The sequence below is a fragment of the Oncorhynchus mykiss genome, chromosome 14, assembly GCF_057628025.1.
Source record: "Oncorhynchus mykiss isolate SJ-2025 chromosome 14, ASM5762802v1, whole genome shotgun sequence".
NCBI lineage: Eukaryota > Metazoa > Chordata > Actinopteri > Salmoniformes > Salmonidae > Oncorhynchus > Oncorhynchus mykiss.
The window spans coordinates 41,989,473-42,015,749 of record NC_143035.1 but is presented as its reverse complement, the minus strand read 5'-3'; the positions used below and the strand labels follow the sequence as shown (position 1 = coordinate 42,015,749).

The window sequence follows — 26,277 nt, the reverse complement described above, 5'->3', positions numbered from 1 at the left end:
AAAGTCACACTAAGCGACTTCAACTCTATTCAAAAAGTGTTTAAAGTACATTTATACTCTGTGTGATCCCTGTGATAACTGATCATAGCCGGCACCATGCTCTTATCTGAGCCACAAAGGCCCATACATCCATCTGACTCCTCCGTTTGGAGTCCACTCATTGATTGACTCAGTCAATCATTATCTTCATTTCCATCCCATTAGCAGATGCCATGACAACAGCTAGTCTTCCTGGGGTCCACACACACAGTTGACTTTTTACCTCTCTGAGTTTCTCCCTGAGCTGCTCCCTCTCAGCGATGCGTCTCCTCCTCTCCTCCTCCTCCTTCAGGGCATCCCTCGTTTCCGTCCTCAGCTTGTCGTCCTTGAGGATTTTTCTGATCTTCTTCCTCTGTCCTTTAGGAGTGTCTCCATCCTCCTTCCCCGAGCCGTCCTCTCCTGACCCGCTCTGGAGGAGAGGGAATGACGGTTAACCTCTGACCTTTCAACATCAACCCCCAGGGGTCAACTAACCAATCACACATCGTGAACGTGGTAACCAATCAATTTGAATTCCAGACCAAATTCTATATTTGTAAGGTGAATATCTTCTCCCTTCCTTTCCCCCCTCCCCCATACCTTCTCCATTTCTTTCCCCCATACCTTCTCCTTTCCCCCTCCCCCATACCTTCTCCATTCCTTTCCCCCATACCTTCTCCTTTCCCCCTCCCCCATACCTTCTCCATTCCTTTCCCCCATACCTTCTCCATTCCTTTCCCCCATACCTTCTCCTTTCCCCCTCCCCCATACCTTCTCCTTTCCCCCTCCCCCATACCTTCTCCTTTCCCCCTCCCCTATACCTTCTCCTTTCCCCCTCCCCTTCTCCTTTCCCCCTCCCCTATACCTTCTCCTTTCCCCCTCCCCCATACCTTCTCCCTTCCTTTCCCCCCTCCCCCATACCTTCTCCATTCCTTTCCCCCCTCCCCCATACCTTCTCCATTCCTTTCCCCCCTCCCCCATACCTTCTCCATTCCTTTCCCCCCTCCCCCATACCTTCTCCATTCCTTTCCCCCATACCTTCTCCTTTCCCCCTCCCCCATACCTTCTCCCTTCCTTTCCCCCCTCCCCCATACCTTCTCCCTTCCTTTCCCCCCTCCCCCATACCTTCTCCATTCCTTTCCCCCATACCTTCTCCATTCCTTTCCCCCATACCTTCTCCTTTCCCCCTCCCCCATACCTTCTCCCTTCCTTTCCCCCCTCCTCCATACCTTCTCCCTTCCTTTCCCCCCTCCCCCATACCTTCTCCATTCCTTTCCCCCATACCTTCTCCCTTCCTTTCCCCCCTCCCCCATACCTTCTCCATTCCTTTCCCCCATACCTTCTCCCTTCCCCCTCCCCCATACCTTCTCCCTTCCTTTCCCCCCTCCCCCATACCTTCTCCATTCCTTTCCCCCATACCTTCTCTTTTCCCCCTCCCCCATACCTTCTCCCTTCCTTTCCCCCATCCCCCAAACCTTCTCCCTTCCTTCCCCCCTCCCCCATACCTTCTCCATTCCTTTCCCCCATACCTTCTCCTTTCCCCCTCCCCCATACCTTCTCCCTTCCTTTCCCCCCTCCCCCATACCTTCTCCATTCCTTTCCCCCATACCTTCTCCATTCCCCCTCCCCCATACCTTCTCCCTTCCTTTCCCCCCTCCCCCATACCTTCTCCATTCCTTTCCCCCATACCTTCTCCCTCCCTTTCCGCCCTCCCCCATACCTTCTCCATTCCTTTCCCCCATACCTTCTCCATTCCTTTCCCCCATACCTTCTCCATTCCTTTCCCCCATACCTTCTCCATTCCTTTCCCCCATACCTTCTCCCTTCCTTTCCCCCATACCTTCTCCCTTCCTTTCCCCCTCCCCCATACCTTCTCCCTTCCTTTCCCCCCTCCCCCATACCTTCTCCTTTCCCCCCTCCCCCATACCTTCTCCCTTCCTTTCCCCCCTCCCCCATACCTTCTCCTTTCCCCCCTCCCCCATACCTTCTCCCTTCCTTTCCCCCCTCCCCCATACCTTCTCCCTTCCTTTCCCCCCTCCCCCATACCTTCTCCCTTCCTTTCCCCCCTCCCCCATACCTTTCCCCCATACCTTCTCCATTCCCCCTCCCCCATACCTTCTCCATTCCTTCCCCCCTCCCCCCTCCCCCATACCTTCTCCCTTCCTTTCCCCCCTCCCCCATACCTTCTCCCTTCCTTTCCCCCCTCCCCTCTCCATTCCTTTCCCCCATACCTTCTCCCTTCCTTTCCGCCCTCCCCCATACCTTCTCCATTCCTTTCCCCCATACCTTCTCCATTCCTTTCCCCATACCTTCTCCATTCCTTTCCCCCATACCTTCTCCATTCCTTTCCCCCATACCTTCTCCCTTCCTTTCCCCCATACCTTCTCCCTTCCTTTCCCCCCTCCCCCATACCTTCTCCTTTCCCCCCTCCCCCATACCTTCTCCCTTCCTTTCCCCCTCCCCCATACCTTCTCCCTTCCTTTCCCCCCTCCCCCATACCTTCTCCATTCCTTTCCCCCCTCCCCCATACCTTCTCCATTCCTTTCCCCCATACCTTCTCCATTCCTTTCCCCCATACCTTCTCCATTCCTTTCCCCCATACCTTCTCCATTCCTTTCCCCCATACCTTCTCCATTCCTTTCCCCCATACCTTCTCCCTTCCTTTCCCCCATACCTTCTCCCTTCCTTTCCCCCCTCCCCCATACCTTCTCCTTTCCCCCCTCCCCCATACCTTCTCCCTTCCTTTCCCCCTCCCCCATACCTTCTCCCTTCCTTTCCCCCCTCCCCCATACCTTCTCCCTTCCTTTCCCCCCTCCCCCATACCTTCTCCATTCCTTTCCCCCATACCTTCTCCATTCCTTTCCCCATACCTTCTCCATTCCTTTCCCCCATACCTTCTCCCTTCCTTTCCCCCCTCCCCCATACCTTCTCCATTCCTTTCCCCCCTCCCTTCTCCTTTCCTTTCCCCCCTCCCTTCTCCTTTCCCCCCTCCCTTCTCCTTTCCTTTCCCCCCTCCCTTCTCCTTTCCCCCCTCCCTTCTCCTTTCCTTTCCCCCCCTCCCCCATACCTTCTCCCTTCCTTTCCCCCCTCCCCCATACCTTCTCGTCAGATGAAGAGTCCTGAACCTTGATGCGACGGCGTTTCTTCTTCTGGGCGTAGCTCCTCTCCTCCTTCTTCTTCTTCTTCTTCTTGGAGGAGCGCGTGGTCCTCCTGCGACTGCTGCCCTCCTCTGACTCCTCCTCTGACTCCTCCTCCTCCTCCTCACTGATCTCCTCACTAACTCCTGACTCACTGCTGCTAGCCGACTCCTCAGAGTCTAAGTCTGCTGAGTCATCACTGCCCACTGGGGAGGGAGAGGGGCGAGAGAGAGAGAGAGGGGGGCGAGAGAGAGAGAGGGGGGCGAGAGAGAGAGAGAGAGAGAGGGGCGAGAGAGAGGGGCGAGCGAGAGAGAAAATGGCGAGAGAGACGGGGTGGGAGGGAGGTAAAGCTGAGTGAAAACAGTCATAGCAGTTTGCAGAGTACGACATTCATTCTGTTCCATAGGTGTTGACACAAGCTTAGACAGTCGGCCAGACAGAGCGCCAGACAGAGCGCCAGACAGCCACACTGCCAACCCCCATACCTTTCCGTCTGGTCCTCTTGGTCTCCTTCTTCCCCTTGCTGGCTGGTTTCTCTTTCTCCTCTCCTGACTCTCCCTCGCTCAGCGTCAGTTTGTGGCGGAGCAGCCGGTGGCGACGCCCCCCACTCTTCTTCACATCCATGTCAGAGCCAGAGTCCCCTTCCTCCTCCTCCTCCTCTTCCTCACCATCATCTGCTTATGGAACACAAGCAGTTATTTATGGTTTCTACATCTGGTGATGTAAAACACTAGTGGTGGAATGAAGCACTGCAGAATCACTAACGTATCAACAACTTGAACGTAACCCACCCTCCTCCTCCTCCTCCTCCTCCTCCTCTCCTCCCTTCCTCTGTTCCTTCTCTTCTCCATCCTCGTCAGAGCTCTCCTCTGCTCCTGAAGAGTAGTTGGCCTTGATCTGGGCCAGCAGCATCTTCTTGGCAATCCTATTGAGGAAGGAAAGGACACAAGGAAAGGACACAAGGAAAGGAAATAAGAAAAGGAATGTCACAGTCAGCTGGTTGAGAGCATGCGGTTTGAGGACATATTCGGTTTGTGTTTATGAAAATATTTTTTAGACCTGTTTTCTGGATCATCATCGTCATCATCAACAGCCATCTGAGAAGCGTCATGGTTACCTTCCTCTCCTACAGACACAGAGAAAACCAGGGGTTAGAGGCTGTGTTTTCCACAAAGACCAGGGTTAGAGGCTGTGTTTTCCACAGAGACCAGGGTTAGAGGCTGTGTTTTCCACAAAGACCAGGGTTAGAGGCTGTGTTTTCCACAGAGACCAGGGTTAGAGGCTGTGTTTTCCACAGAGACCAGGGTTAGAGGCTGTGTTTTCCACAGAGACCAGGGGTTAGAGGCTGTGTTTTCCACAAAGACCAGGGTTAGAGGCTGTGTTTTCCACAGAGACCAGGGTTAGAGACTGTGTTTTCCACAAAGACCAGGGTTAGAGGCTGTGTTTTCCACAGAGACCAGGGTTAGAGGCTGTGTTTTCCACAGAGACCAGGGTTAGAGGCTGTGTTTTCCACAGAGACCAGGGTTAGAGGCTGTGTTTTCCACAAAGACCAGGGTTAGAGGCTGTGTTTTCCACAGAGACCAGGGTTAGAGGCTGTGTTTTCCATAGAGACCAGGGTTAGAGGCTGTGTTTTCCACAGAGACCAGGGTTAGAGGCTGTGTTTTCCACAGAGACCAGGGTTAGAGGCTGTGTTTTCCACAAAGACCAGGGTTAGAGGCTGTGTTTTCCACAGAGACCAGGGTTAGAGGCTGTGTTTTCCACAGAGACCAGGGTTAGAGGCTGTGTTTTCCACAGAGACCAGGGTTAGAGGCTGTGTTTTCCACAAGGCCGTCAGCTAATCAGCCCGTTAGACTCCATTTCTGCTGGATACTTTATTTAAACACTTCAGTTGGCTAGTCCCTCTCCCGCGAGAATGAACGATACGCATCTTCCAAGCCATCTGTTGATAGGAAAGGCTCCTGTCAGGCATAAAGCGAGCGGGAAACGCAGTCTGACATCTATCCTGCCTCCCGGTACAATTTATGTGGGCTGTGGTTGGTTGCAGTTGAATTTCTTGACACAGAGCAGGGAGAGAGCGTGCGGGAGCAAGCATGCTGGTGAATTCACACCCCATGCAATATAATGGTAACAATGTAATATAAATGGTAACAATGTGATATAAATATGTAATGTAAATATAATGTAATATAAATATAATGTAATATAAATATAATGTAATATAAATATGTCATATAAATATAATGTAAATATAATGTAATATAAATATAATGTAAATATAATGTAATATAAATATAATGTAAATATAATGTAATATAAATATGTAATATAAATATAATGTAAATATAAGGAGCCTGGTAGGCTATTAATGGAGCCTGGTAGGCTATTAATTGAGCCTGGTAGGCTATTAATTAACCATGGAGCCTGGTAGGCTATTAATGGAGCCTGGTAGGCTATTAATTAACCATGGAGCCTGGTAGGCTATTAATTAACCATGGAGCCTGGTAGGCTATTAATTAACCATGGAGCCTGGTAGGCTATTAATTAACCATGGAGCCTGGTAGGCTATTAATTAACCATGGAGCCTGGGAGGCTATTAATTAACCATGGAGCCTGGTAGGCTATTAATTAGCCATGGAGCCTGGTAGGCTATTAATTAGCCATGGAGCCTGGTAGGCTATTAATTAACCATGGAGCCTGGTAGGCTATTAATTAATGTATTATGTTTCCCATAGCCAACCATGGCGCCTGGTAGGCTATTAATTTACTGTGCTTTTACAACAAGTGTTGACTAGAACTAACTGAAGTTGATCTCCTAAAGCCCTTCGTAACTCATGTCCATGGTATCACATCAGGACGGACAACCAAAGGACTGTGACACTAAAGAGAGTGACTCTGGTCTCGTCAGTCAGCGTAGCCGGCCGCTAGACAGCAGCCTCTCGCCGGCCGCTAGACAGCAGCCTCTCGCCGGCCGCTAGACAGCAGCCTCTCGCCGGCCGCTAGACAGCAGCCTCTCGCCGGCCGCTAGACAGTAGCCTCTCGACGGCCGCTAGACAGCAGCCTCTCGACGGCCGCTAGACAGCAGCCTCTCGCCGGCCGCTAGACGACAGCCTCTCGCCGGCCGCTAGACGACAGCCTCTCGCCGGCCGCTAGACGACAGCCTCTCGCCGGCCGCTAGACGACAGCCTCTCAGCCTCTCGCCGGCCGCTAGACGACAGCCTCTCAGCCTCTCGCCGGCCGCTAGACGACAGCCTCTCAGCCTCTCGCCGGCCGCTAGACGACAGCCTCTCAGCCTCTCGCCGGCCGCTAGACGACAGCCTCTCAGCCTCTCGCCGGCCGCTAGACGACAGCCTCTCAGCCTCTCGCCGGCCGCTAGACGACAGCCTCTCAGCCTCTCGCCGGCCGCTAGACGACAGCCTCTCAGCCTCTCGCCGGCCGCTAGACGACAGCCTCTCAGCCTCTCGCCGGCCGCTAGACGACAGCCTCTCAGCCTCTCGCCGGCCGCTAGACGACAGCCTCTCAGCCTCTCGCCGGCCGCTAGACGACAGCCTCTCAGCCTCTCGCCGGCCGCTAGACGGCAGCCTCTCAGCCTCTTGCTGGCCGCTAGACAGCAGCCTCTCAGCCTCTCGCTGGCCGCTAGACAACAGCCTCTCAGCTTCTCGCTGGCCGCTAGACAACAGCCTCTCAGCCTCTCGCTGGCCGCTAGACAACAGCCTCTCAGCCTCTCGCTGGCCGCTAGACAGCAGCCTCTCAGCCTCTCGCCGGCCGCTAGACGGCAGCATCTCAGCCTCTCGCCGGCCGCTAGACGGCAGCATCTCGCTAGGTGGAATTAAAAGGGTAACTACACTTAAACATCAGATGTTTCCCAGATCTCAACTGTGGTCTCCAGAAGTGGTGTAAAGCTGTGGACTTAAACACCTGTTCTATTAACAACGTGATTTTCAGAGCAAAAAACTGAAACCTGGAATAACTAAACATACGGAATTTGCGAAAGAACAAAACGGAATCAGACAAAATGACATTTCATAGGATCCTACCTAATGATAATTTCACATTAAAATGTAGGTTATGTCAAATCAGAACAATATAAACACTGAAGACTTTCTTCTTTTTATTTAACCGTTATTTTTCAAGATAGTGTGGGCTATTTACCAAATATTCCAGTTTTAAGAAAATAAACAATTTGAAGAACCACCAGCACTGCCTTGCAGTAAAACTGTAAATTAGACTTCCATTTCAGGAGAAAAGGCTTAATGTTCTCTTACTTTACAACAAAACTTTCTTCGTGTCCAACAAGCTCTCTTCCCTTAACCCTGTTCTGAACGCCTCCAAAACAAAGGTCATGTGGTTTGGTTAAGAAGAATGCCCCTCTCCCCACAGGTGTGATTACTACCTCTGAGGGTTTGGAGCCTCATACAAGTACTTGGGAGTATGGCTAGACGGTACATTGTCCTTCTCTCAGCACATATCAAAGCTGCAGGCTAAAGTTAAATCTAGACTTGGTTTCCTCTATCGTAATCGCTCCTCTTTCACCCCAGCTGCCAAACTAACCCTGATTCAGATGACCATCCTACCCATGCTAGATTACGGAGACATACTTTATAGATTGGCAGGTAAAGGTGCTCTCTAGAAACTAGATGTTCTCTACCATTCGACCATCAGATTTGCCACCAATGCTCCTTATAGGACACATCACTGCATTCTGTACTCCTCTGTAAACTGGTCATCTCTGTATACCCGTCACAAGACCCACTGGTTGATGCTTATTTATAAAACCCTCTTAGGCCGCACTGCCCCCTATCTGAGATATCTACTGCAGCCCTCATCCTCCACATACAACACCCCTTCACTCCCCTCTATCTGAGATATCTACTGCAGCCCTCATCCTCCATATACAACACCCCTTCACTCCTCCCTATCTGAGATATCTACTGCAGCCCTCATCCTCCACATACAACACCCCTTCACTCCTCCCTATCTGAGATATCTACTGCAGCCCTCATCCTCCACATACAACACCCCTTCACTCCCCCTATCTGAGATATCTACTGCAGCCCTCATCCTCCATATACAACACCCCTTCACTCCTCCCTATCTGAGATATCTACTGCAGCCCTCATCCTCCACATACAACACCCATTCACTCCTCCCTATCTGAGATATCTACTGCAGCCCTCATCCTCCACATACAACACCCCTTCACTCCCCCCTATCTGAGATATCTACTGCAGCCCTCATCCTCCACATACAACACCCCTTCACTCCCCCCTATCTGAGATATCTACTGCAGCCCTCATCCTCCATATACAACACCCCTTCACTCCTCCCTATCTGAGATATCTACTGCAGCCCTCATCCTCCACATACAACACCCATTCACTCCCCTCTATCTGAGATATCTACTGCAGCCCTCATCCTCCACATACAACACCCCTTCACTCCCCTCTATCTGAGATATCTACTGCAGCCCTCATCCTCCACATACAACACCCCTTCACTCCCCTCTATCTGAGATATCTACTGCAGCCCTCATCCTCCACATACAACACCCCTTCACTCCCCTCTATCTGAGATATCTACTGCAGCCCTCATCCTCCACATACAACACCCCTTCACTCCCCCCTATCTGAGATATCTACTGCAGCCCTCATCCTCCATATACAACACCCCTTCACTCGCCCCTATCTGAGATATCTACTGCAGCCCTCATCCTCCATATACAACACCCCTTCACTCCCCTCTATCTGAGATATCTACTGCAGCCCTCATCCTCCACATACAACACCCCTTCACTCCTCCCTATCTGAGATATCTACTGCAGCCCTCATCCTCCACATACAACACCCATTCACTCCCCTCTATCTGAGATATCTACTGCAGCCCTCATCCTCCACATACAACACTCGTTCTACAAGCCACATTCTGTTAAAGGTCCACAAAGGTCTCTTCTACCTTCTTACCCTTTGTGCTGTTGTCTGTGCTCAATAATGTTTGTACCATGTTGTGCTGCTACCATGTTGTGTTGCTACCATGTGCTGTTGCCATGCTGTGTTGTCATGTGTTGCTGCCTTGGTATGTTGTTGTCTTAGGTCTCTCTTTATGTAGTGTTGTGTTGTCTTAGGTCTCTCTTTATGTAGTGTTGTGTGGTCTCTCTTTATGTAGTGTTGTGTGGTCTCTCTTTATGTAGTGTTGTGTGGTCTCTCTTTATGTAGTGTTGTGCTGTCTCTCTTTATGTAGTGTTGTGTGGTCTCTCTTTATGTAGTGTTGTGGTGTCTCTCTTTATGTAGTGTTGTGCTGTCTCTCTTTATGTAGTGTTGTGCTGTCTCTATGTAGTGTTGTGCTGTCTCTATGTAGTGTTGTGGTGTCTCTCTTTATGTAGTGTTGTGCTGTCTCTCTTTATGTAGTGTTGTGCTGTCTCTCTTTATGTAGTGTTGTGTGGTCTCTCTTTATGTAGTGTTGTGCTGTCTCTCTTTATGTAGTGTTGTGGTGTATCTCTTTATGTAGTGTTGTGGTGTCTCTCTTTATGTAGTGTTGTGGTGTCTCTCTTTATGTAGTGTTGTGTGGTCTCTCTTTATGTAGTGTTGTGGTGTCTCTTTATGTAGGGTTGTGGTGTCTCTCTTTATGTAGTGTTGTGCTGTCTCTCTTTATGTAGTGTTGTGGTGTATCTCTTTATGTAGGGTTGTGGTGTCTCTCTTTATGTAGTGTTGTGGTGTATCTCTTTATGTAGTGTTGTGGTGTATCTCTTTATGTAGTGTTGTGGTGTCTCTCTTTATGTAGTGTTGTGTAGTCTCTCTTTATGTAGTGATGTGTTGTCTCTCTTTATGTAGTGTTGTGGTGTCTCTATGTAGTGTTGTGGTGTCTCTCTTTATGTAGTGTTGTGTAGTCTCTCTTTATGTAGTGTTGTGGTGTATCTCTTTATGTAGTGTTGTGGTGTCTCTCTTTATGTAGTGTTGTGGTGTCTCTCTTTATGTAGTGTTGTGGTGTCTCTCTTTATGTAGTGTTGTGTGGTCTCTCTTTATGTAGTGTTGTGGTGTCTCTTTATGTAGGGTTGTGGTGTCTCTCTTTATGTAGTGTTGTGGTGTCTCTCTTTATGTAGTGTTGTGGTGTCTCTCTTTATGTAGTGTTGTGTGGTCTCTCTTTATGTAGTGTTGTGGTGTCTCTCTTCATGTAGTGTTGTGGTGTCTCTCTTTATGTAGTGTTGTGGTGTCTCTCTTTATGTAGTGTTGTGGTGTCTCTATGTAGTGTTGTGGTGTCTCTCTTTATGTAGTGTTGTGGTGTCTCTCTTTATGTAGTGTTGTGGTGTCTCTCTTTATGTAGTGTTGTCTTAGGTCTCTCTTTATGTAGTGTTGTCTTAGGTCTCTCTAGTGTTGTGTGGTCTCTCTTTATGTAGTGTTGTAGTGTCTCTCTTTATGTAGTGTTGTAGTGTCTCTCTTTATGTAGTGTTGTGTGGTCTCTCTTTATGTAGTGTTGTGTGGTCTCTCTTTATGTAGTGTTGTGGTGTCTCTCTTTATGTAGTGTTGTGTGGTCTCTCTTTATGTAGTGTTATGTGGTCTCTCTTTATGTAGTGTTGTGGTGTCTCTCTTTATGTAGTGTTGTGTGGTCTCTCTTTATGTAGTGTTGTGTGGTCTCTCTTTATGTAGTGTTGTGTGGTCTCTCTTTATGTAGTGTTGTGTGGTCTCTCTTTATGTAGTGTTGTGTGGTCTCTCTTTATGTAGTGTTGTGGTGTCTCTATGTAGTGTTGTGGTGTCTCTATGTAGTGTTGTGGTGTCTCTATGTAGTGTTGTGTGGTCTCTCTTTATGTAGTGTTGTGTGGTCTCTCTTTATGTAGTGTTGTGTGGTCTCTCTTTATGTAGTGTTGTGGTGTCTCTCTTTATGTAGTGTTGTGGTGTCTCTATGTAGTGTTGTGCTGTCTCTCTTTATGTAGTGTTGTGTTGTCTCTCTTTATGTAGTGTTGTGGTGTCTCTCTTTATGTAGTGTTGTGCTGTCTCTCTTTATGTAGTGTTGTGGTGTCTCTATGTAGTGTTGTGCTGTCTCTATGTAGTGTTGTGTGGTCTCTCTTTATGTAGTGCTGTGTTGTCTCTCTTGTTGTGATGTGTGTTTTGTCCTATATTTTTATTGTATTTATTTCAAACCCAGGCCCCCGTCCCCACAGGAGGCCTTTTGCCTTTTGGGAGGCCATCATTGTAAATAAGAATTTATTCTTAAGAGACTTGCCTAGTTCAATAAAGGTTAAATAACAAAGAATTACTTTGAAAATAGTCCTTCTACACCTGCATTACTTGCTGTTTGGGGTTTTAGGCACTTTGATATGAGCTGATGTAAAAAGGGCTATATAAATACATTTGATTCATATAGTCCCAAAACCTATAAATTATCCAAAACAACTAACAATACCCTGAATTCAGACATTTTCAGTCATTTAAATTGTAAAGTCTTGTCTTTCTAAACCCTGTTCTAGAGAGTTACTATCCTGGAGAGGTACTGTCCTGTAGGTTTTAACTCCAACCCTGTTCCTGGAGAGATACCCTCCTGTAGGTTTTAACTCCAACCCTGTTCCTGGAGAGATACCCTCCTGTAGGTTTTATACTCCAACCCTGTTCCTGGAGAGATACCCTCCTGTAGGTTTTAACTCCAACCCTGTTCTTAGAGAGATACCCTCCTGTAGGTTTTATACTCCAACCCTGTTCTTAGAGAGATACCCTCCTGTAGGTTTTAACTCCAACCCTGTTCCTGGAGAGATACCCTCCTGTAGGTTTTATACTCCAACCCTGTTCCTGGAGAGATACCCTCCTGTAGGTTTTATACTCCAACCCTGTTCCTGGAGAGATACCCTCCTGTAGGTTTTAACTCCAACCCTGTTCCTGGAGAGATACCCTCCTGTAGGTTTTATACTCCAACCCTGTTCCTGGAGAGAGACCCTCCTGTAGGTTTTAACTCCAACCCTGTTCCTGGAGAGATACCCTCCTGTAGGTTTTAACTCCAACCCTGTTCCTGGAGAGATACCCTCCTGTAGGTTTTAACTCCAACCCTGTTCCTGGAGAGAGACCCTCCTGTAGGTTTTAACTCCAACCCTGTTCCTGGAGAGATACCCTCCTGTAGGTTTTATACTCCAAACCTGTTCCTGGAGAGATACCCTCCTGTAGGTTTTAACTCCAACCCTGTTCCTGGAGAGATGCCCTCCTGTAGGTTTTAACTCCAACCCTGTTCCTGGAGAGATACCCTCCTGTAGGTTTTATAATCCAAACCTGTTCCTGGAGAGATACCCTCCTGTAGGTTTTATAATCCAAACCTGTTCCTGGAGAGATACCCTCCTGTAGGTTTACACTCTAGGAACAGGGTTGGAGTATAAACCCTACAGGAGGGTCTCTCCAGGAACAGGGTTGGAGTTAACCTACAGGAGGGCTTTTCTCTAGAATTATTCCATCATTTCGCTGTGTATTCAGATGGAACCAAGGCATTAGAAACTACCAGAGGACACCAACAGAGCTCCTTCTGCTAAAAAATAGCCTGGCTGGCTACTCTATATACTTGAGGAAGACAGTGTAGAGGTCAGGGGTTACATCAGTGGCGTTTATGTGAAGTTGTGTTTACAATAGAGTGAACCGTCTGCCTTGTTGAAACAGACAGCCCAGAATACCACTTTCAGGAACAGCATCTCTACTGACCCGACTAAGCCAAACAGCATCTCTACTGACCCGACTAAGCCAAACAGCATCTCTACTGACCCGACTAACCCAAACAGCATCTCTACTGACCCGACTAAGCCAAACAGCATCTCTACTGACCCGACTAAGCCAAACAGCATCTCTACTGACCCGACTAACCCAAACAGCATCTCTACTGACCCGACTAACCCAAACAGCATCTCTACTGACCCGACTAACCCAAACAGCATCTCTCCTGACCCGACTAACCCAAACAGCATCTCCTGACCTGACCTGACTAATCCTAACCCAAACAGCATCTCCTGACCTGACTAATCCAAACAGCATCTCTACTGACCCGACTAACCCAAACAGCATCTCTCCTGACCCGACTAACCCAAACAGCATCTCCTGACCTGACCTGACTAATCCTAACCCAAACAGCATCTCCTGACCTGACTAATCCTAACCCAAACAGCATCTACTGACCTGACTAATCCTAACCCAAACAGCATCTACTGACCTGACTAATCCTAACCCAAACAGCATCTACTGACCTGACTAATCCTAACCCAAACAGCATCTACTGACCTGACTAATCCTAACCCAAACAGCATCTCCTGACCTGACTAATCCTAACCCAAACAACATCTACTGACCTGACTAATCCTAACAGCATCTCTACTGACCCGAATAACCCAAACAGCATCTCTACTGACCCGACTAACCCAAACAGCATCTCTCCTGACCCGACTAACCCAAACAGCATCTCCTGACCTGACTAATCCAAACAGCATCTCTACTGACCCGACTAACCCAAACAGCATCTCTCCTGACCCGACTAACCCAAACAGCATCTCCTGACCTGACCTGACTAATCCTAACCCAAACAGCATCTCCTGACCTGACTAATCCTAACCCAAACAGCATCTACTGACCTGACTAATCCTAACCCAAACAGCATCTACTGACCTGACTAATCCTAACCCAAACAGCATCTCCTGACCTGACTAATCCTAACCCAAACAACATCTACTGACCTGACTAATCCTAACCCAAACAACATCTACTGACCTGACTAATCCTAACCCAAACAACATCTACTGACCTGACTAATCCTAACCCAAACAACATCTACTGACCTGACTAATCCTAACCCAAACAGCATCTCCTGACCTGACTAATCCTAACCCAAACAGCATCTACTGACCTGACTAATCCTAACCCAAACAACATCTACTGACCTGACTAATCCTAACCCAAACAACATCTACTGACCTGACTAATCCTAACCCAAACAACATCTGACCTGACTAATCCTAACCCAAACAACATCTACTGACCTGACTAATCCTAACCCAAACAACATCTACTGACCTGACTAATCCTAACCCAAACAACATCTACTGACCTGACTAATCCTAACCCAAACAACATCTACTGACCTGACTAATCCTAACCCAAACAGCATCTCCTGACCTGACTAATCCTAACCCAAACAGCATCTACTGACCTGACTAATCCTAACCCAAACAACATCTACTGACCTGACTAATCCTAACCCAAACAACATCTACTGACCTGACTAATCCTAACCCAAACAGCATCTACTGACCTGACTAATCCTAACCCAAACAACATCTACTGACCTGACTAATCCTAACCCAAACAGCATCTCCTGACCTGACTAATCCTAACCCAAACAGCATCTACTGACCTGACTAATCCTAACCCAAACAACATCTACTGACCTGACTAATCCTAACCCAAACAACATCTACTGACCTGACTAATCCTAACCCAAACAACATCTACTGACCTGACTAATCCTGACCAAAACAGCATCTACTGACCTGACTAATCCTAACCCAAACAGCATCTACTGACCTGAGGACTGGTGGAAGGTTTCCCTCCCTGCTACCACCGTCTCCTCCACGATGGGTTTAATCTTCTGCTGGTCTCCACTCTCCTCTCCAGACCCTCCTCCCTCCTCCTCCTCGTCGTCATCATCAGACGATGAATCTTGCTGCTTGGCTCCTCTACTTCTGGCTTTGCGTTTCAGTTCGTACGACCGCCTCCGATCTCCGCTCTTGTTCTCCTTCTCCTCTCTTTCCTTCTTCACACGGCTGCTCCTCCGTTTCCCCGTCGTCAGTTTGCTGAGTCCCTTCATCTCCTTCTCCAGGTCCGAGTTGGAGGAGCCGTCCGAGACCTTCTGCTTCTTCTTGGATGTCTTCTTGTCAGAAGCCGTGGAGGACTTCTTTTTCTTCTTTGCGTCTTCATCGGAGTCAGACTCTGAGTTGTCGGAGTCGTCGGCTTTCAGTTTGCGTTTGGCCGCCGGCTTCTTGTCCGTCTTCTCCTTGTCATTCTCTCCCTCCTCCTCTCCCACCTGCTCCTCCTCCTCTCCCACCTGCTGCTCCTCCTCCTCTCCCACCTGCTGCTCCTCCTCCTCTCCCACCTGCTGCTCCTCCCCCTCCTCCTCCTCTCCCACCTGCTCCTCCTCCTCCTCCTCTCCCACCTGCTCCTCCTCCTCCTCTCCCACCTGCTCTTTCTTGCTCAGTTTGAACAGGCACTTCCTGGCGCGCTTGTTGCCCTGGTTACTGTCGGCGTCCTGCTGCACATCCTCGTCCGAGCTGTGTTCCGCCGCTGCAGTCTGGACCAGGATGTCTGGAACCTCGTCAGAATCTGAGTCCACGTCCTGTTTCGAAGGGTCAGAGGTTACCATGGAGGAGGCCTTGCTCTCTTTCCTCTCCTCCGTGTTCCCCCGTTCTTTCTCGGAGCTGCCCTTGGTTCTCCTCTTCAGCTTGCTTGGGCTCTTCTCCTCGCCTTCTGAGTCGATGTTCTCCTGAGAGGTGGACATCTTGTTTTTCCCCTCCGGTGACTTCCTGAGGGGTGTGGTCTTTGTGCGACTGGAGCATCGGCTGTCCTCCTCGGAGGCCCCATCTCCCTCCACCTCCTTCCCTCCATCCTTACTCCTCTCTTTCTCCTTCCCAACACCCTTACTCCTCTCCTTCCCTCCATCCTTACTCCTCTCCTTCCCTCCATCCTTACTCCTCTCCTTCCCTCCATCCTTACTCCTCTCCTTCCCCTCCTTCCCTCCATCCTTACTCCTCTCCTTCCCTCCATCCTTACTCCTCTCCTTCCCTCCATCCTTACTCCTCTCCTTCCCTCCATCCTTACTCCTCTCCTTCCCTCCATCCTTACTCCTCTCCTTCCCTCCATCCTTACTCCTCTCCTTCCCTCCATCCTTACTCCTCTCCTTCCCTCCATCCTTACTCCTCTCCTTCCCTCCATCCTTACTCCTCTCCTTCTCCTTCCCTCCATCCTTACTCCTTTCCTTCCCTTCATCCTTACTCCTCTCCTTCCCTCCATCCTTACTCCTCTCCTTCTCTCCATCCTTACTCTTAGACCTGGAGGCGCGTGTGGTAACCACAGGAACAGGCGTCAGCTTCAAGATGAGGTTCTTAACCTTGGGCATGGCCTTCTCCTTCTGGGTGTCATGCGACTTCCTGGTTGAGCCAGCAGCGGGGTTCTCCGATTGGCTAGCCGCTGTGAGTTCCGTGGCGTCGTTACCGGGCGTTAACCCGGTGGAGTCCGCTAAACTCTTGACCATCTGGAAGAGCTCGTCAGGGACGGACGGCCCGACGGACACGATGTCTTTATCCCGGTCAGCTTCCTCCTCTGTTCCATCCTCCTCCTCCATTTTCACCACTGTCTGGTCTTTAGCCTGGCTGCCTGTCTCTGAGTGGTCCTGAGGCGTGGGGGTGGGGCTCCCCTCCATCTCTGTGTCCTCTGACACACCCCCATCCTCCTCCCCATCCTCAGTGTCGGCCATTTTGTCCTCTTCTGCCTCTTGCCCATTGTCTATCTGATCGTGGCCGTCATGGCCGTCGGTGTTGGAAACAGCATCCCCATTCTGCATCCCCTGGTCCTGGGAAGTGAACTGTGACTCCAAGTCTTTCTCTAGAGCAGCATGGGCCTTCTTCAGATCAGCCAGAACAGACCTAAAGAGAGAGAGAGAGCGAGATAGCAATTAAGCAAAAGATGAGAATTGGACTGTCTCAGATCCTTTGTAGCAGTCATAATACCAACATGTGTTATGATACCTGAAGGCCTTGAGGTGTCTGTGTCTGGTCCCGCTGCCACCTTCTCCTGCTCCCTGCTCCTCCTCAGCCTGCTGGATGAAATGGATGAACGTGCTGTTGAGCCCTGTGGTCGTCTCAATCAGCTTCTTGGTCCTCTTCACCAGCTCCTTGGGGACCTTCAGAGTCTTATAGGAGAAGGTGAGGGTCCCTGACCCGTCTGAATGTTCCTTACCGTTCACCACAGCTTTACCATGGTGGTGGTGACCTTTACCCTTACTGTGCCCTTTCACCTCCTTCCTCTCTTTCTCTTCCCTCTCTTTCTTGCGCCCAGTGCGCCAGAAGCTCTCCAGCTTGGTCAAGATGTTGGAGCAGTTGGAGGCGATGTCTGAGAGAGGCTGAGGGCTGCAGATATAGCAAGACCATTTACTGTCCTCGTCGGTGATCATGGACAGCTCCTTGCGCCCCAGGTTACGCAGGATGCACTTCTTACAGAAGGCGTTGTGGCAGTAGTCACAGCAGATCAGGTTGCCACCTTCAGCACACCACCTTGGGGCGTAGTTAAGATAGCAAGACAAAGTCAACTTCAAAATCTCATGTAGCTTAATTGGGATTATCCTCCATTTCAATTTCTACCACAATATACGCTTGTCCTTATTTCACAAAGCCCACCAGAAATACCCTGACATTATGTGGCTGGGGAGACAGACCACCAGATATACCCTGGTATTATGTAGTCATGAGGAGACAGACCACCAGATATACCCTGGTATTATGTGGCTGAGTGATGAGGCAACAGACCAGATATACCCTGGTATTATGTGGCTGAGTGATGAGGAGACAGACCACCAGATATACCCTGGTATTATGTGGCTGAGTGATGAGGAGACAGACCACCAGATATACCCTGGTATTATGTGGCTGAGTGATGAGGAGACAGACCACCAGATATACCCTGGTATTATGTGGCTGAGTGATGAGGAGACAGACCACCAGATATACCCTGGTATTATGTGGCTGAGTGATGAGGAGACAGACCACCAGATATACCCTGGTATTATGTGGCTGAGTGATGAGGAGACAGACCACCAGATATACCCTGGTATTATGTGGCTGAGTGATGAGGAGAGACCAGATATACCCTGGTATTATGTGGCTGAGTGATGAGGAGAGACCAGATATACCCTGGTATTATGTGGCTGAGTGATGAGGAGACAGACCAGATATACCCTGGTATTATGTGGCTGAGTGATGAGGAGAGACCAGATATACCCTGGTATTATGTGGCTGAGTGATGAGGAGAGACCAGATATACCCTGGTATTATGTGGCTGAGTGATGAGGAAAGACCAGATATACCCTGGTATTATGTGGCTGAGTGATGAGGAGAGACCAGAAATACCCTGGTATTATGTGGCTGAGTGATGAGGAGAGACCAGATATACCCTGGTATTATGTGGCTGAGTGATGAGGAGAGACCAGATATACCCTGGTATTATGTGGCTGAGTGATGAGGAGAGACCAGATATACCCTGGTATTATGTGGCTGAGTGATGAGGAGAGACCAGATATACCCTGGTATTATGTGGCTGAGTGATGAGGAGAGACCAAATATACCCTGATATTATGTGGCTGAGTGATGAGGAGACAGACCAGATATACCCTGGTATTATGTGGCTGAGTGATGAGGAGAGACCAGATATACCCTAGTATTATGTGGCTGAGTGATGAGGAGAGACCAGATATACCCTGGTATTATGTGGCTGAGTGATGAGGAGAGACCAGATATACCCTAGTATTATGTGGCTGAGTGATGAGGAGAGACCAGATATACCCTGGTATTATGTGGCTGAGTGATGAGGAGAGACCAGATATACCCTGGTATTATGTGGCTGAGTGATGAGGAGAGACCAGATATACCCTGGTATTATGTGGCTGAGTGATGAGGAGAGACCAGATATACCCTGGTATTATGTGGCTGAGTGATGAGGAGAGACCAGATATACCCTGGTATTATGTGGCTGAGTGATGAGGAGAGACCAGATATCCCCTGGTATTATGTGGCTGAGTGATGAGGAGAGACCAGATATACCCTGGTATTATGGAGACAGACCACCAGATATACCCTGGTATTATGTGGCTGAGTGATGAGGAGAGACCAGATATACCCTGGTATTATGTGGCTGAGTGATGAGGAGAGACCAGATATACCCTGGTATTATGTGGCTGAGTGATGAGGAGAGACCAGATATACCCTGGTATTATGTGGCTGAGTGATGAGGAGAGACCAGATATACCCTGGTATTATGTGGCTGAGTGATGAGGAGACAGACCACCAGATATACCCTGGTATTATGTGGCTGAGTGATGAGGAGACAGACCACCAGATATACCCTGGTATTATGTGGCTGAGTGATGAGGAGACAGACCAGATATACCCTGGTATTATGTGGCTGAGTGATGAGGAGAGACCAGATATACCCTGGTATTATGTGGCTGAGTGATGAGGAGACAGACCAGATATACCCTGGTATTATGTGGCTGAGTGATGAGGAGACAGACCAGATATACCCTGGTATTATGTGGCTGAGTGATGAGGAGAGACCAGATATACCCTAGTATTATGTGGCTGAGTGATGAGGAGAGACCAGATATACCCTGGTATTATGTGGCTGAGTGATGAGGAGAGACCAGATATACCCTGGTATTATGTGGCTGAGTGATGAGGAGAGACCAGATATACCCTGGTATTATGTGGCTGAGTGATGAGGAGAGACCAGATATACCCTGGTATTATGTGGCTGAGTGATGAGGAGAGACCAGATATACCCTGGTATTATGTGGCTGAGTGATGAGGAGAGACCAGATATACCCTGGTATTATGTGGCTGAGTGATGAGGAGAGACCAGATATACCCTAGTATTATGTGGCTGAGTGATGAGGAGAGACCAGATATACCCTGGTATTATGTGGCTGAGTGATGAGGAGAGACCAGATATACCCTAGTATTATGTGGCTGAGTGATGAGGAGAGACCAGATATCCCCTGGTATTATGTGGCTGAGTGATGAGGAGAGACCAGATATACCCTGGTATTATGTGGCTGAGTGATGAGGAGAGACCAGATATACCCTGGTATTATGTGGCTGAGTGATGAGGAGAGACCAGATATACCCTGGTATTATGTGGCTGAGTGATGAGGAGAGACCAGATATACCCTGGTATTATGTGGCTGAGTGATGAGGAGAGACCAGATATACCCTAGTATTATGTGGCTGAGTGATGAGGAGAGACCAGATATACCCTGGTATTATGTGGCTGAGTGATGAGGAGAGACCAGATATACCCTAGTATTATGTGGCTGAGTGATGAGGAGAGACCAGATATCCCCTGGTATTATGTGGCTGAGTGATGAGGAGAAATGTAAACGTTTTTTTGTTCATTGTGTATTTCCGTTTGCGGAATATTTACTAAAAGGCTAAATATTATTATAGGCTATATTATAGGCTACCTATAATTAAATTCCAAAAACATTTATCTTACATGTGTTAAATGGAATGTGTGTCGGCTCGTCTCCCATATCAATCTTCTCTTTGTGACAGACTGGGTTCAAGTGACTTCCTCTTTGTGTTGGTATATAGTTATGTACACTACCGTTTAAAAGTGTGGGGTCACTTAGAAATGTCCTTGGTTTTGAAAGAAAAGCACAATTTTTTGTCCATTAAAATAACATCAAATTGATCAGAAATACAGCGTAGACATTGTTAATGTTGTAAATGACTATTGTAGCTGGAAACGGCTGATTTTTAACGAAATATCTACATAGGCGTACAGTCCCATTATCAGCAACCATCACTCCTGTGTTCCAATGGCACGTTGTGTTAGCTAATCCAAGTTGATCATTTTAAAAGGCTAATTGATCATTAGAAAACCCTTTTGTAATTATGTTAGCACAGCTGAAAACTGTTGTCCTGATTAAAGAAGAATCTGGAGCATCAGCATTTGTGGGTTCGATTACAGGCTCAAACTGGCCAGAAACTAATAACTTTCTTCTGAAACTCAGTCTATTCTTGTTCTGAGAAATTAAGGCTGTTCCATGCAAGAAATTCACAAGAAACTGAAGATCTCGTACAACGCTGTGTACTACTCTCTTCACAGAACAGCACAAACTGGCCCTAACAAGAATAGAAAGAGGAGTCGTTGCATCTTTGCCAATATTCTACGAGAGGTGTCGATACTCAGCCAAAACAACAGGATGACCTGCCTAGACCATTCGTCCATGTTTCTATGTTCTGTGAGGTGACCTGCCTAGACCATTCATCCATGTTTCTGTGTTCTGTGAGGTGACCTGCCTAGACCATTCGTCCATGTTTGTGTTCTGTGAGGTGACCTGCCTAGACCATTCATCCATGTTTCTCTCCTTCTCTCTTTCTTGCTCTCTCTCTCTCGGAGGACCTGAGCCCTAGGACCATGCCTCAGGACTACCTGACATGATGACTCCTTGCTGTCCCCAGTCCACCTGGCTGTGCTGCTGCTCCAGTTTCAACTGTTCTGCCTTATTATTATTGGACCATGCTGGTCATTTATGAACATTTGAACATCTTGGCCATGTTCTGTTATAATCTCCACCCGGCACAGCCAGAAGAGGACTGGCCATCCCACATATGCTCTCTCTAATTCTCTCTTTCTTTCTCTCTCTCGGAGGACCTGAGCCCTAGGACCATGCCCCAGGAATACCTGACATGATGACTCCTTGCTGTCCCCAGTCCACCTGGCCGTGCTGCTGCTCCAGTTTCAACTGTTCTGCCTTATTATTATTGGACCCTGCTGGTCATTTATGAACATTTGAACATCTTGACCATGTTCTGTTATAATCTCCACCCGGCACAGCCAGAAGAGGACTGGCCACCCCTCATAGCCTGGTTCCTCTCTAGGTTTCTTCCTAGGTTTTGGCCTTTCTAGGGAGTTTTTCCTAGCCACCGTGCTTCTACACCTGCATTGCTTGCTGTTTGGGGTTTTAGGCTGGGTTTCTGTACAGCACTTTGAGATATCAGCTGATGTACGAAGGGCTATATAAATACATTTGATTTGATTTGATGTTTCTGTGTTCTGTGAGGGGACCTACCTGCACTGTTCGTCCATGCCGTCCTCGTCTTTATTGATGTCATCGCTGGTGTAATACTTATAACACGACTAGAGGAAGAGAAAACAACAAGGGAGGAACATTAGAAAATAGAAAACTTTCCATATGTCGCATTTCTGTTCAGAAGACAAACAGCTCAAAACCTGCCACAGGGGGGGGGCAGACAGAGACCAGGGGGGGGCAGACAGAGACCAGGGGGGGGCAGACAGAGACCAGGGGGGGGCAGACAGAGACAGGGGGGGGCAGACAGAGACGGGGGGGGGCAGACAGAGACGGGGGGGGGGGGGGGGGGGCAGACAGAGACGGGGGGGGGGGGGGGGCAGACAGAGACAGGGGGGGGCAGACAGAGACAGGGGGGGGCAGACAGAGACAGGGGGGGCAGACAGAGACAGGGGGGGCAGACAGAGACGGGGGGGGGGGCAGACAGAGACAGGGGGGGGCAGACAGAGACGGGGGGGGGGGCAGACAGAGACGGGGGGGGGGGCAGACAGAGACAGGGGGGGCAGACAGAGACAAGGGGGGGCAGACAGAGACAAGGGGGGGCAGACAGAGACAGGGGGGGGCAGACAGAGACAGGGGGGGGGCAGACAGAGACAGGGGGGGGCAGACAGAGACAGGGGGGGCAGACAGAGACAGGGGGGGGCAGACAGAGACGGGGGGGGCAGACAGAGACGGGGGGGGGGGCAGACAGAGACGGGGGGGGGGGCAGACAGAGACGGGGGGGGCAGACAGAGACGGGGGGGGCAGACAGAGACAGGGGGGGGCAGACAGAGACGGGGGGGGCAGACAGAGACAGGGGGGGGGCAGACAGAGACGGGGGGGGGGCAGACAGAGACGGGGGGGGCAGACAGAGACGGGGGGGGCAGACAGAGACAGGGGGGGGCAGACAGAGACGGGGGGGGCAGACAGAGACAGGGGGGGGGCAGACAGAGACCAGGGGGGGGCAGACAGAGACCAGGGGGGGGCAGACAGAGACGGGGGGGGGGCAGACAGAGACGGGGGGGGGCAGACAGAGACGGGGGGGGGCAGACAGAGACGGGGGGGGGCAGACAGAGACGGGGGGGGGGCAGACAGAGACAGGGGGGGGCAGACAGAGACAGGGGGGGGCAGACAGAGACAGGGGGGGGCAGACAGAAAGGACAAATGAACGTGTTGCAGGTCTATCTACCTTGCAGAGGAGCACATGGAGCATCGGGTGCTCAAACACTGAGTGGCGCTGGAAGTGGTTGACCTGCTGTCCACAGGCGGTGCAGTCTATCCTCTCCTGCAAAGTGGTATCTGGATAAACACAGCGGAAGACCGAGAGACAAACATGTTTTGTTTACATCCACGATGATTGGTTGAGAGAGAAGTATGATCAAAAGAGTGGGGGGGGGACTGTTTTGTTAGACTTCAGTGTGGCTTTTGACATTATTGATCATAGTCTGCTGCTGGAAAGACTTCCTGCTATATTGTGGATGGACGCCTCTCCAACTATAATGACATACATGTCAATCTCTCCTGGCTCAAAGTGGAGGAGAGATTGACTTCATCACTGCTTTGATATATACGAGGTATTGACATGTTGAATGCACCGAGCTGTTTGTTTGAGCTGCTGGCGTACAGCTCGGACAGCCATGCATACCCCACAAGACATGCCACCAGAGGTCTCTTCACAATCCCCAAGTCCAGAACAGACTATGGGAGGTGCACAGTACCACATAGAGCCATGACTACACGGAACTCTATTCCACAGTACTACATAGAGCCATGACTACACGGAACTCTATTCCACAGTACCACATAGAGTCATAACTACATGGAACTCTATTCCACAGTACTACATAGAGCCATGACTACATGGAACTCTATTCCACAGTACCACATAGAGTCATAACTACATGGAACTCTATTCCACAGTACTACATAGAGCCATGACTACATGGAACTCTATTCCACAGTAAAACATAGAGCCATGACTACATGGAACTCTATTCCACAGTACTACATAGAGCCATGACAACATGGAACTCTATTCCACAGTACTACATAGAGCCATGACTACATGGAACTCTATTCCACAGTACTACATAGAGCCATGACTACATGGAACTCTATTCCACACTACTACATAGAGACATGACTACATGGAACTCTATTCCACAGTACTACATAGAGCCATGACTACACGGAACTCTATTCCACAGTACTACATAGAGCCATGACTACATGGAACTCTATTCCACAGTACTACATAGAGCCATGACTACATGGAACTCTATTCCACAGTACTACATAGAGCCATGACTACATGGAACTCTATTCCACAGTACTACATAGAGCCATGACTACATGGAACTCTATTCCACAGTACAACATAGAGCCATGACTACATGGAACTCTATTCCACAGTACAACATAGAGCCATGACTACATGGAACTCTATTCCACAGTACTACATAGAGCCATGACTACATGGAACTCTATTCCACAGTACTACATAGAGCCACGACTACACGGAACTCTATTCCACAGTACTACATAGAGCCATGACTACATGGAACTCTATTCCACAGTACTACATAGAGCCATGACTACATGGAACTCTATTCCACAGTACTACATAGAGCCATGACTACATGGAACTCTATTCCACAGTACTACATAGAGCCATGACTACATGGAACTCTATTCCACAGTACTACATAGAGCCATGACTACATGGAACTCTATTCCACAGTACTACATAGAGCCATGACTACATGGAACTCTATTCCACAGTACTACATAGAGCCACGACTACACGGAACTCTATTCCACAGTACTACATAGAGCCATGACTACATGGAACTCTATTCCACAGTACTACATAGAGCCATGACTACATGGAACTCTATTCCACAGTACTACATAGAGCCATGACTACATGGAACTCTATTCCACAGTACTACATAGAGCCATGACTACATGGAACTCTATTCCACAGTACTACATAGAGACATGACTACATGGAACTCTATTCCACAGTACTACATAGAGCCATGACTACATGGAACTCTATTCCACAGTACTACATAGAGCCATGACTACATGGAACTCTATTCCACAGTACTACATAGAGCCATGACTACATGGAACTCTATTCCACAGTACTACATAGAGACATGACTACATGGAACTCTATTCCACAGTACTACATAGAGACATGACTACATGGAACTCTATTCCACAGTACCACATAGAGACATGACTACATGGAACTCTATTCCACAGTACTACATAGAGCCATGACTACATGGAACTCTATTCCACAGTACTACATAGAGCCATGACTACATGGAACTCTATTCCACAGTACTACATAGAGACATGACTACATGGAACTCTATTCCACAGTACTACATAGAGACATGACTACATGGAACTCTATTCCACAGTACCACATAGAGACATGACTACATGGAACTCTATTCCACAGTACTACATAGAGCCATGACTACATGGAACTCTATTCCACAGTACTACATAGAGCCATGACTACATGGAACTCTATTCCACATCAAGTAACTGAAGTGGAAAAATATTTAATGTACAGTGCCTTGCGAAAGTATTCGGCCCCCTTGAACTTTGCGACCTTTTGCCACATTTCAGACTTCAAACATAAAGATATAAAACTGTATTTTTTTGTGAAGAATAAACAACAAGTGGGACACAATCATGAAGTGGAACGACATTTATTGGATATTTCAAACTTTTTTAACAAATCAAAAACTGAAAAATTGGGCGTGCAAAATTATTCAGCCCCTTTACTTTCAGTGCAGCAAACTCTCTCCAGAAGTTCAGTGAGGATCTCTGAATGATCCAATGTTGACCTAAATGACTAATGATGATAAATACAATCCACCTGTGTGTAATCAAGTCTCCGTATAAATGCACCTGCACTGTGATAGTCTCAGAGGTCCGTTAAAAGCGCAGAGAGCATCATGAAGAACAAGGAACACACCAGGCAGGTCCGAGATACTGTTGTGAAGAAGTTTAAAGCCGGATTTGGATACAAAAAGATTTCCCAAGCTTTAAACATCCCAAGGAGCACTGTGCAAGCGATAATATTGAAATGGAAGGAGGATCAGACCACTGCAAATCTACCAAGACCTGGCCGTCCCTCTAAACTTTCAGCTCATACAAGGAGAAGACTGATCAGAGATGCAGCCAAGAGGCCCATGATCACTCTGGATGAACTGCAGAGATCTACAGCTGAGGTGGGAGACTCTGTCCATAGGAC

General features: G+C 48.7%; 1 protein-coding gene across 7 annotated transcripts in view; it reads right to left on the bottom strand.

The window, feature by feature from the left end:
• LOC110487800 (chromatin remodeler ATRX) overlaps positions 1-26,277 on the bottom strand; it is a 104,289-nt gene that overhangs the window by 45,939 nt on the left and 32,073 nt on the right. For 6 of the 7 annotated variants that reach the window (XM_090198938.1, XM_090198940.1, XM_090198943.1 and 3 more), the window contains 9 exons: positions 23,185-23,294; positions 21,999-22,066; positions 16,900-17,424; positions 14,684-16,797; positions 4,215-4,281; positions 3,947-4,080; positions 3,641-3,829; positions 3,117-3,361; positions 263-448 (listed from right to left, as the gene is read on the bottom strand). In XM_090198938.1, coding sequence (XP_090055064.1) covers positions 263-448; positions 3,117-3,361; positions 3,641-3,829; positions 3,947-4,080; positions 4,215-4,281; positions 14,684-16,797; positions 16,900-17,424; positions 21,999-22,066; positions 23,185-23,294 — 3,638 coding nt within the window. The remainder of the gene's footprint in view (positions 1-262; positions 449-3,116; positions 3,362-3,640; positions 3,830-3,946; positions 4,081-4,214; positions 4,282-14,683; positions 16,798-16,899; positions 17,425-21,998; positions 22,067-23,184; positions 23,295-26,277) is intronic. The other variant, XM_090198941.1, reaches the window with a different exon arrangement.